Source organism: Nerophis ophidion, linkage group LG01 (assembly GCF_033978795.1).
Source record: "Nerophis ophidion isolate RoL-2023_Sa linkage group LG01, RoL_Noph_v1.0, whole genome shotgun sequence".
Classification (NCBI taxonomy): Eukaryota; Metazoa; Chordata; class Actinopteri; order Syngnathiformes; family Syngnathidae; genus Nerophis; species Nerophis ophidion.
In genome coordinates, this window is record NC_084611.1 from 21,971,041 (window position 1) to 21,983,852 (window position 12,812).

The 12,812-nt window shown below is 40.4% G+C and overlaps 1 protein-coding gene across 2 annotated transcripts in view; it reads right to left on the bottom strand.

The window, feature by feature from the left end:
• The window catches only part of si:dkey-178e17.3 (somatomedin-B and thrombospondin type-1 domain-containing protein), a 76,867-nt gene that overhangs the window by 25,781 nt on the left and 38,274 nt on the right, over window positions 1–12,812 (bottom strand). The window contains exons 2-3 of one of the 2 annotated variants that reach the window (XM_061898304.1): window positions 7,728–7,910; window positions 6,024–6,114 (exon numbers count right to left, since the gene is read on the bottom strand). In XM_061898304.1, coding sequence (XP_061754288.1) covers window positions 6,024–6,114; window positions 7,728–7,910 — 274 coding nt within the window. Of the gene's footprint in view, window positions 1–6,023; window positions 6,115–7,727; window positions 7,914–12,812 lie in introns of both variants that reach the window. The other variant, XM_061898295.1, reaches the window with a different exon arrangement.

The following is a 12,812-nucleotide window of genomic DNA, read 5'->3' on the forward strand; positions in this document are numbered from 1 at the left end:
CAGGCATCCAATGTCACTTTTAATCAGTGAGAAAGGCTGTATGGGTCATTTTGGAAAGCAGCCATGACTTTGAATCCTCGTCTTTCCAGCTCTGAGAACATAGGCAATCAGACTCCAAGGACCACTTCCAAGAATATGACTATGGTGCGTTTATTTACTTGGATTACAGCTGCTTTATCAGCAAAGGTCAAGTGTGCACGCTACACACGGACACTCTGGTTCCTGTTACAAAATAAAGCAGTCCGTGGCAAACTTGGCCTTGATGTGTCTCATTAAAAAATTTTGTTGCACTGTTTTGGTTGTCTTTAGACTCAAGGTAAGAAGACCATAAAAAATAAACATTGCTGGCCACCAAAAAGAACATTGTGACAGTTGTCATCCACATACAATTAAAGACTTTCTACCACTGTTATGCATGAGTGTTTAAAAATTAGTTTTCCCTTTTTTTGAAGCTTTTTGTGGTAACAGGTGGCCCTAGTGTGTGAATGTGAGCATGAATGTGTGATGAGGTGGCAAATGTGACGACCAGGTCGCATGGTGATGCGGGGTTTGTTCTCCCAGGATGCAAACGGACTTCGGACACAGCATGCAGGTAGGAAATGATTTATTATATACTAAAACGGCCTTCTTTCATCTCCGTAATATCGCTAAAATTCGCTCCATTTTGTCCACTAACAATGCTGAGATCATTATCCATGCGTTTGTAACGTCTCGTCTCGATTACTGTAACGTATTATTTTCGGGTCTCCCCATCCCTAGCATTAAAAGATTACAGTTGGTACAAAATGCGGCGGCTAAACTTTTGACGAGAACAAGAAAGTTTGATCACATTACGCCTGTACTGGCTCACCTGCACTGGCTTCCTGTGCACTTAAGATGTGACTTTGAGGTTTTACTATTTACGTATAAAATACTACACGGTCTAGCTCCATCCTATCTTGCTGATTGTATTGTACCATATGTCCCGGCAAGAAATCTGCGTTCAAAGGACTCCGGCTTATTAGTGATTCCCAGAGCCCAAAAAAAGTCTGCAGGCTAAAGAGTGTTTTCCGTTCGGGCTCCAGTACTCTGGAATGCCCTCCTGGTCACAGTTCGAGATGCTATGTCGATAGAAGCAGTAAAGTCCCATCCTAACATGTATTTGTATACTCTAGCCTTTAAATAGACCCCCTTTTTTGACACCAGTTGATCTGCCGTTTCTTTTCTTTTTCTCCTATGTCCCCCCCTCCCTTGTGGAGGGGGTCCGGTCCGGTGGCCATGGAAGAAGTACTGACTGTCCAAAATCGGGATCCAGGATGGACTGCTCGTCCAGAGTCGGGAACCAAGATGGACCGCTCGCCTGTGTATCGGTTGGGGACATCTCTGCGCTGCTGATCCGCCTCTGCTTGGGATGGTTCCCTGCTGGCTCCACTTTGGATGGGACTCTCGCTACTATATTGGTTCCACTTTGGACTTGATTCCCACAGTTACGTTAGATCCGTTATGGATTGGACTTTCACAATATTATGTTGGATCCGCTCGACATCCATTGCGTTCGGTCCCCTAGGGTAGGGAGGAGGGGGGGGGGGGGGGGGGGTTGCCCACATATGTGGTCCTATCCAAGGTTTCCCATAGTCATCATGGTCGACGTCCCACTGGGTTGAGTTTTTCCTTGCCCTTATGTGGGCCCTACCGAGGATGTCGTTGTGGTTTGTGCAGCCGTTTGAGGCACTTGTGATTTAGGGCTATATAAATAAACATTGACTGATTGATTGATTGAAATCAGACCGGAACAAAGAAAACGTGCTCATAGCACGGAAGGCAAAACTAAAGGGGCTAGTGTGGGAGCTAGCAAGTAAAAGAGCCTAGCGTGGAAGCTGGCAGGTAAAGAGCCGGAAAAAACTGTCGTCAACTGTTGCATAAAGCAAATTAAGAAGCCAGACCGAATGAGGCCAGGGCATAGACTAAATAGCCCTTTGATTAGTGCCCGAGCAAATGGTGAGCGTCCCGAACACTAACCAGAGGCAGGTGAGTGCAATATGCTGTCATGGCAACTGAAACAAACAAACTCAAGAGATGCTAAAAACAAAAGTGTCACAAAAACGTAAACAGACTATGATCCGGGCAGTGGCTCATAACAGCAACTTGTGCCCTGCCTTTTTCGACTGAGTGCAGCTGGAATCGACTTTAGCGTCCCCAGCGATCCCGAGAGGGACAAGCGGTAGGAAATAGATGGATGGAAGGTGCTCACTTGGAATGTTCCGATCAAGGTTTTATGCTGCCAATTCCGATACCGACCAGTCATGAGTGAGAACAGCAAATACAAATATATAAATGTATGTTGTGGCTTGTGCAGCCCTTTGAGACACTCGTTTTTAGGGCTATATAAGTAAACTTTGATTGATTGATTGATTGCTTACTTCTAAACCCAATTAAAATGCAGTCAAAAACCGCCAAAAATACTTCATTTATGTTCCGTAACCTGTATAATAACCAAGCTGTAGCGACATTGTTACTGTAAGACCAAACATTGAGAAACTCTTTTTCTATCGTAGTAACACATCGGCATGCTTCGGTATTAGCTGTAAAAGCTAACTACAGCAAGAGGTAAGATAGCTTCTAAAACAATTTGAGTTTGTAATGTATAACGCTGAGATAAGAGACCAATTTGAACTGACTGAAAAAATATGAACAGTCATATTACAGTATCTGTAAAGTATTAGCTTACATTTCATGTTTTGTTTGTACAAAGCTGAGCTAGCCAGACTTACTGTAATTGTACTAACAGGCATGGCGGGCTGTGTGTATCATGATCGATATTATAGTGACTCACTCGATGGACTGTTGGTCTGGTCCAGCTAGCCGGGGACGTTTCCTGTTGATTTTGGGTAAGCAATCCATTTATGTCAAAATAGTTTGGCTCCAAGTTCCATATTTATAGCGCCAAAATTGCTTTCATCCCCCTCTCTTGGCTTTTCCATCTGCTCCAAGGTCTCACTCTTCCTCCGTGCTTGCTTCTATATGCAGCAGTATATTTCAATCAATCAATCAATGTTTGCTTATATAGCCCTAAATCACTAGTGTCTCAAAGGGCTGCACAAACCACCACGACATCCTCGGTAGGCCCACATAAGGGCAAGGAAAACTCACACCCAGTGGGACGTCGGTGACAATGATGACTATGAGAACCTTAGAGAGGAGGAAAGCAATGGATGTCGAGCGGATCTAACATGATACTGTGAAAGTTCAATCCACAATGGATCCAACACAGTCGCAGCTTTAAAAGTATAAAGTTGTAAATCAGGGGTCCCCAAACTTTTTGACTTGCTGCACCTTCACTTTCTGATTAGTTTCCTTGCCAGCACACCTGTTTTCTATTGGTCAATCAAGTCTATTTAGGATCACCTGTTGCTCCTTGCCAGCGCTGGACATGTGCCTTATGTCAGTGAGCATGAGTTAAACCTACAGCATTTCAAGGAGCTTCAGTTATCTGTAACTGTTTTACTTGATGTCCATCCTTTCATTTTAATGTGTAATGTGAATGTAATTGTATGTGTATCTTCGCTGCCTCTTGGCCAGGACTCCCTTGAAAAAGGGGATTTTAATCTCAATGGGATTTTTTTCCTGGTTAAATAAAGGTTAAAAAAAAAAAAAAAAAAAAATATATATATATATATATATATATATATATATATATACATATATATATATATATATATATATACATATATATATATATATATATATATATACATATATATATATATATATATATATATATATATATATATACATATATATATATATATATATGATCGATATATATGCATTTATATATATATAAATATATATACATATATATATATTTTTTTTAACCTTTATTTAACCAGGAAAAAAATCCCATTGAGATTAAAATCCCCTTTTTCAAGGGAGTCCTGGCCAAGAGGACTATATATATATATATATATATATATATATATATATATATATATATATATATATATATATATATATATATATATATTTGGCTCTCAGTCTCCGTTCTAATTCATCCCAAAGGTGTTATATCGGGTTCAGGTCAGGACTCTGTGCAGGCCAGTCAAGTTCATCCACACCAAACTCATCCATGTCTTAATGGACCTTGTTTTGTGCACTGGTGCACAGTCATATTGGAAGAGGAAGGGGCCCGCTCCAAACTGTTCCCACAAGGATGGGAGCATGGAAAAATTTAATATCCTGGAGCATTTAAAGTTTATTTAACTGTAACTAAGGGGCCAAGCCTAAAGCCTGAAAAACAACCCCACACCATTATTTCTCCTCCACCAAATTTCACACTCGGCACAATGGAGTCCGAAATGTCCCGTTCTCCTGGCAACCTCCAAACCCAGACTTGTCCATCAGATTGTCAGATGGAAAAGCGGGATTCATCACTCAGAGAAGGCGTCTCCACTGCTCGAGTGTCCAGTGGCGACGTGCTTTACACCACTGCATCCCACGCTTTGCATTGGACTTGGTGATGTATGGCTTAGATCATGAGTGTCAAACTCTGGCCCGCGAGCCAATTTTGGCCAGCCGTGTAATTTAATTTGGCCCTTGAGGCAAAATCAAATTAACATTAGAGCTGGCCCGCCGGTATAATGACAATATAACATATTATAACACCACATTCACCGCTAATACTCATACTTGCCAACCCTCCCGATTTCCCTGGATGACTCCTGAAGTTCAGTGCCCCTCCTGAAAATCTCCCGGGCAACCTTTCTCCCGATTTCCACCCGGACAACAATACTCGGGGCGTGCCTTAAAGGCACTGAATTTGCGTGTATCACAAAATATATATGGCTTTCACAGACACACACAAGTGATCGCAATTAATACTTGGTCAACAGCCATACAGGTCACACTGAGGGTGGCCGTATAAACAACTTGAACACTGTATCAAATATGCTCCACACTGCAAACCCACACCAAATAAGAATGACAAACACATTTCGGCAGAACATCCACACTGTAACACAACTGAACAAATATCCAGGATCCCTTGCAGCACTAACTCTTACGGGACGCTACAATATAAACCCCCGCTACCACGATACCCTACCCCCCCAAACCCTGCCCACCTCATTGTTATTTTATTTTCAAATTTATTAGCCTGTGGAAAAAGTTAATGTTGATATTTACCTCAGAAAGCTGCAAGTAGAAAAGAGGCATAACATTGTTCATTCATATGTTATTTAATATACTATTGATGTTTTTTTTGTTTCTTTTTTGAAAGTGCATTTTGCACTATTAAGTTATATAAGCGTCGCATGTTCCATATTTAGTGTTAAAGCAAATCAGTGTCGCAAATTGAGCCCTAATTAACGTTTTATTCACGCACTTTCTCTTGCTATGTCAAGGCTTGAATGTTTGATTCATTCATTGTTATTTTATTTTCAAATGTATTATTAGCCTGTGGACAAAAAGTTTATTTTGATATTTAGAAATTAGGCATTCCATTTTTGTTTAAATTGTATTTGTTATGCCATTGATATTTTTTAATTATTATTATTATTATTTGAAACTTGATTTTGCATGTCACTATAAAGTTATATAAGCATTGCTTGTTCAATATTCAATGAAAAACCTGTTTGGGTCCCTATCAAAAGGTTAATTTGTTCAACCTGGGCCCGCGGCTTTGTTCAGTTTTAAATTTTGGCCCGCTCTGTATTTGAGTTTGACACCCCTGGCTTAGATGCAGCTGTCCGGCCGTGAAAACCCATTCCATGAAGCTCTCTGCGTACTGTACGTGGACTAATTGGAAGGCCACATAAAGTTTGGAGCTCTGTAGCAACTGAGTGTGCAGAAAGTCGGCGACCTCTTCGCACTGTGCGCTTCAGCATCCGCTGACGCCTGTCTGTCAGTTTACAATGGGTAGCCAAATACTTTTGGCAATAGAGTTTATATATTACTTTTTTCTATTTTTAAACAACACTGGCCCTCACAGTGTCTGCTGTAAAAAACAAAAGGCTGGTATAGAAAGAAGTGCAATTTGTATATCTTACCTGGCCTTCGCCTCCTTTATCAGCATGTGAGGCCTCCTCCAAGGGTCCTTAAAGTTCCTCTGGAAGGAATCTGGAAGGATCTTTGCCACCTCTGCCGGTCAAAGGAAACAAGTTAGCTTGCATCGCAAATCAAATTGCATGATGGCATTAAGGGAGTAAAAAAAAAATCCTTTATCATGTGGCCCAAAAGAGGAAGGGATGTCAAGTTAAGTTTGCCTATGAATCTGCCCTGAGAGTGTTTGTCTGCGGAGTGGTGTTTAGTTCCTGGGCAAATGATGCAACACAGCTGCAGACGGGGCCTCAGAAGCGGACGTGTTGCTTATTACACTGTATACAAGCTGTAATAGATCTCAAAGTGGCCCGGAGCAAGGCGACAACAGAGGGCTTTAAAGGGGAACATTATTACCAGACCTAAGTAAGCGTCAATATATACCTTGATGTTGCAGAAAAAAGACCATATGTTTTTTTAACCGATTTCCCAACTCTAAAAGGGTGAATTTGGCGATTTAAACGCCTTTCAATTGTTCGCTGTCGGAGCGATGACCTTTTACCCGTGACGTTACAATGGGAAGCAATCCGCAATTTTCACAAACACATAGTCAAATCATCTCTGTTATTTTCCGTTTTTTCGACTGTTTTCCGGTACCTTGGAGACGTCATGCCTCGTCGGTGTGTTGTCGGCGGATGTAACAACACGATAAACGGATTCAAGTTGACTTACGTGGAGTGTGCATCGATGCTAACATGCAATTTAGGCCAGCTGTATGTACGTATTGCATCGTTATGCCTCATTTGTAGCTATATTTGCATCCAGCCTTTCCTTCCATCCACATTTAATGCCAAACAAACACATACCAATCGACGGATTCAAGTTGCACCAGTTTCAAAAGATGCGAAAGTCATTCGTTTGTTCTGCTTATTTTACCGACGATAGCGATGCTACGACAGAGATGTGTGGATATCCTGCGACACTCAAAGCAGATGCATTTCCAACGATAAAGTCAACAAAACCACAAAGGTGAGTTTTGTTGATGTTATTGACTTATGTGCTAATCAGACATAGTTGGTCACGGCATTACTGCCAGCTAATCGATGCTAACATGCTATTCAGGCTAGCTGTATGTACATTTGTAGCTATATTTGCATCCAGCCTTTCCCTCCACCCACATTTAATGCCAAACAAAAACTTACCATTTGACGGATTTAAGTTGCTCCAGTGGTCAAAAGATGCAATCGTTGGTTAGAAGGCGATCGCCGAATAGCCTCAATAGCTATTCGCTCAATAGCTTCACTTTCTTCTTCAATTTCTTTTTCGCTATCTGCCTCCACACTCCAACCATCCATTTCAATACATGCGTAATCTGTTGAATCGCGGAAGCCGCTGAAATCCGAGTCTGAATCCGAGCTAATGTCGCTATATGTTGCTGTTCTATCCGCCATGTTTGTTTGTATTGGCATCACTATGTGACGTCACAGGAAAATGGACGGGTGGATTTACAGATAGCGAAAATCAGGCACTTTAAAGCCTGTTTTCGGGATATTCCATTATGGGTAAAATTTTGAAAAAAACTTAGAAAAATAAAATAAGCCACTGGGAACTGATTTTTATTGGTTTTAACCCTTCTGAAATCGTGATAATGTTCCCCTTTAATACGTAACAGAGATGTCCTAGCAGGGGAGGAAAAACGGTCTTGTTTTTCTTACCTTTCGCTGTGCTGCATATTTCATTGTTTCCGAAGCACCCTCGGCGCTGTTTGAGGTCCGGGCAGGGGGTGCCTCCGTTTCGAGGAGGGACGGACACTTGGCGGCTTCTTTCGGTGCTGCCCACCCCGCATGGAGACGTGCATGAGGACCAGAGACCCCAGGAGCCCACCACACAGTCAATGGCTGCTAGGGAAGCACATATAGACAAAAAATCAGGAACAACACGACAATTAAAGCACAACCTTCAAACAAGTTATTTAAGGTGTTGGCAATCCAACATGTTGAAAGAGCCGTATTGGAACAAAAATACACAAAACTAGTCCATCTGGAGCCGCAAAAAGTTAAAAGTTATAATGAAGGCAACAAGTGTCTCAGAGGGTTAGATGACTCCTGTAAATTCCTGGCCTAAAAACTGCCAAAGGTTTAGATGTGTGTGCCCAAGTTAAAGGAAAGGACAGGCTGTCTTCTTGTAATGGATTTATCACAATCTTTGTGAGCTGGGTAACGTTTGCTGTGGTGTGGAACAACATGGCACACAATCAGAAAAGCGGCCAATATTACACACGGATAAGGTGTCATGAAGCATGCAAATATAAATTCAATATATAGAGGACATAAGTAAAGGAGATTAAATTAACTCAAATATACCTACAAACGAGGCATAATAATGCAATATGTAGGCACAGAATAAAAAGTTTGGTGGACAAAATGAGAAAAAGACAGAGTGGCATAACACACATCTTTCTGTGGCGGCGACGGAGAAAGTTTTACACGTGAACCAACTATGGTAAGTTCAAGGACCACCAAAATTAGTAGGACAAAACGGCGATGGCCAAATACTGCCATAAGTGAAGCATAAACACAAACATATTATTAGTGGGCTTTCTAACAATTAGGAAGGTTTGTGTTATGTCTGTCCTCCTACGGAAACATTATTAAAACAACATATTTTCCCCCATCTTTTTCCATTTTTGAAAAAGCTCCAGGGAGCCACTCGGGTGGTGTTAAAGAGCCGCACGCAGTCGGTATAGATAATGAAATCATCCAAGAAGTTAAAGAGACAAAGTATTTAGGAATAATTCTTGATCCAATAATAAAATACTGTGTGTACAAAGGTTGAGTCAAGTTCGAACTGCTTTCTTTTAATTAGAAGAGAACTGTCTCGTCAAGCTGCTCTGTTGTATTTCCCCGCAATGATATTCTCTCATTTCTCTTATTGTCTGAGCTGATGGTCGCTAACTTCAGTCATATCCCTGTACAACCAGGCAATTAAGGTATTTGACAGAAAACCTGTAAGGTTGCATCACTGTGATGTCATTAAGAAACACAAGATGTTTACTTTTGAAAATGTTGTACATTTTATAATAGTGAAATAGTTTTTTAAATGTATAACTAATCATGTGCCACCAAATATAAAGTTAAAGTTAAAGTCCCAACAATTGTCTCACACACACTGGATGTGGTGACATTTTTCCTCTGCAATTTACCCATCCCCAATTTCACCCCCTGGGAGCAGCAGCGTGTGCCACACTCGGGAATCATTTGGTGATTTTGTCAGGGGTGTTTGTTGTTGAACCCCAAGATGCAGAGATGGAGGCAGGTATGGTATATGAAAACCTGATTTAATTAAAACTACACAAGAGCAAACAAAAAGCACGCACGTGGGCGGAATAACAAACTAAGAGAGCTAGCACTGGGAACTAGAAAAACAAAAAAGGAACTTTAGCATGGAAGCTAGAGGATAACAAACAGAAAAACTGGAAATAGCTAATGGCTAACAAAAACAGCTTACCGCTACGACGACCAGGACAAGATGTAGCTCGACAGGTGGCAAAGACACAAGAGTGACATGAGGCAACGACAATACAATACAATAATCCAGCAACTGACACAAGACAAAGGAGGTACAAATAGGAGCCGGCTGATTGGCAACGGGTGTGGCCAGATGCCAATCAGCCGCAGCTGAGGGGGAACACAGCACTCAGGGAACAAGACAGGAAGCTGACAAAATAAGAGCACTAGACAGGAACTAAGGACAGGAAATACTAAACACGCTGGGGAGGAACACAGCACTCAGGGAACAAGACAGGAAGCTGACAAATTAAGAGCACTTGACAGGAACTAAAAGACAGGAAATACTAAACACAGGAAACAGACAAATGCAGAGGAAAAAACTAAAACATAGACAAACTGTCAGGGGCAAGCCTGACAGATTTAATTGCTTAGTGCCATATATATATATATATATATATATATATATATATATATATATATATATATATATATATTTTTTTTTTTTTTTTTTTTTTACATACATATATATTAGGGGTGTGGGAAAAAATCGATTAGAATAAGAATCCAATCGTTTACGTTGTGCGATTCATAATCGGTTCTCGTTTTAAAAAAAAATCGATTTTTATTTTTTTAATTTTATTTTATTTATTTCTTTTTTTTTTTCAATCCAACAAACCACTACACAGCAATACCATAACAATGCAATCCAATTCCAAAACCAAACCTGACCCAGCAACACTCAGAACTGCAATAAACAGAGCAATTGAGAGGAGACACAAACACGACACAGAACAAACCAAAAGTAATGACACAAAAATGAATATTATCAACAACAGTATCAGTATTAATTACAATTTCAGCATAGCAGTGATTAAAAATCCCTCACTGACATTATCATTAGACATTTATAAAAATAATAAAAAAGAACAATAGTGTCACAGTGGCTTACACTTGCATCGCATCTCATAAGCTTGACAACACACTGTGTCCAATGTTTTCACAAAGATAAAATAAGTCATATTTTTGGTTTGTTTAATAGTTAAAACCAATTTACATTATTGCAATCAGTTGATAAAACATTGTCCTTTACAATTATAAAAGCTTTTTTTTTTTTAAATATACTACTCTGCTAGCATGTCAGCAGACTGGGGTAGATCCTGCTGAAATCCTATGTATTGAATAAATACAGAATCGTTTTGAATCGGAAAAATATAGTTTTTGAATTGAGAATCGAATCGAATCGAAAAAATCGATATATTATCGAATCGTGACCCCAAGAATCGATATTGAATCGAATCGTGGGACACCCAAAGATTCACAACCCTAATACATATATATATATATATATATATATATATATATATATGTCTTGATTGGATTATCCAGAGAATAGTGTTCGATACCGTGGTAGAGCGCAATATGTAGGTATGGGAAAAATCACAAGAGTACTTCATCTCTACAGAACTGTTTTCATGAGATGATTTTCTCATCTCCTGATGATTGATGGAACCCCTCATGAAACAGTTCTGTAGAGATGAAGTAGTCTTGTGATTTTTCTCACACCTATATATATATATATATATATATATATATATATATGTATTGGTGTTGTTACACCCTCCGACAACACACCGACGAGGCATGATATCTCCAAGGTACGGAAAACAGTCGAAAATAACAGAGCTGATTTGACTTGGTGTGTGTAATGTGTTTGAGAAAATGGCGGATTGCTTCCTCTTGTGACGACACAGGTGAAAGGTCATTGCTCTGACAGCGAACAATTGAAAGGCGTTTCGATTGCCAAATTCACCCTTTTAGAGTTGGGAAATCGGTTAAAAAAACCATATGTTCTTTTTTCTGCAACATCAAGGTATATATTGACGCTTAAGGTCTGGTGATAATGTTCCCCTTGAAGGTTCCAGAATGTATTGTAACTTGACAAGGCCAAGTCCTATTAACTTATCATCCATAATTATGATTGACTGCAGATGTTAGTTTCTAGAATAATGTTTTTACAGCACAGCACGGCAGACGAACCAATACTCAAAATAATGTGAAAGTCAAAGGGACTCTGAAGATCAAAGGAGGAAGATTTGCAGATTTAGTTGGAAAAGTCAAACAAACATCATGCGGATTCGTAAAAACGCTGTCGCGACGGGGACAGCATGGCCTCAGGTAAGAGGGTGGTGACCAAGTCAACAAATGGCTCATTAACTTCCACTAATGTCAAGATCATACTTAGGAAGTCTGCAAGCCGTCACACAAGTGGCCCCCACTTAAAGAAAAACTGGTGAACTCTGGTTTCGCTCAGCGTCACACTTCAACACACACACACACACACACACACACACACACACACACACACACACACACACACACACACACACACACACACACACACACACAGCAATCAGTCATCCAATTGAGGCGGCCGAAATAGCTAATGACATCAATCTAACTAAAGAGGAAGTTGTATTAGTTAAATGGTGGCTCTGATCAAAGCGAGGCGACTCCTAGCGGTAATCAGACTTTAAGATTTAATGGCAGCAGACATCCGACAGCCGGCCTCCTTTGGAGAGAGAGGAAGTACTACACACTTCATCAACACTTTCAAAGAAGGCAAGAGGAGCTACACATTGTACAGAAATGCACATACATTTGTAGATGATTAACCATGATTTGAGATGTGGATCTGGTCAGCGTTCTATACTTCCGACCTGTCTTACTTGCAACATGCGCAGTCGTTTACTATGAAACCACGCTGTTGTAACAAGTGACTTGGCAATGTCTTGCTGAAATAAGCAGGGGCGTCCATGATAACGTTGCTTGGATGACAACATATGTTGCTCCAAAACCTGTATGTACCTTTCAGCATTAATGGTGCCTTCACAGATGTGTAAGTTACCCATGCCTTGGGCACTAATACACCCCCATACCATCACAGATGCTGACTTTTCAACTTTGCACCTAGAACAGTCCTGATGGTTCTTTTCCTCTTTGGTCCGAAAGACACAACGTTCACCGTTTCCAAAAAACTATTTGAAATGGGGACTTGTCAGACCACAGAACACTTTTCCACTTTGCATCAGTCCATCTTAGATGAGCTCGGGCCCAGCGAAGCCGGCGGTGTTTCTGGGTATCGTTGATAAATGGCTTTGGCTTTGCATGGTAGAGTTTTAAATTGCACTTACAGATGTAGCGAAAAACTGTAGTTACTGACAGTAGTTTTCTGAAGTGTTCCTTAGCCCATGTGGTGATATCCTTTACACACTGATGTCGCTTTTTGATGAG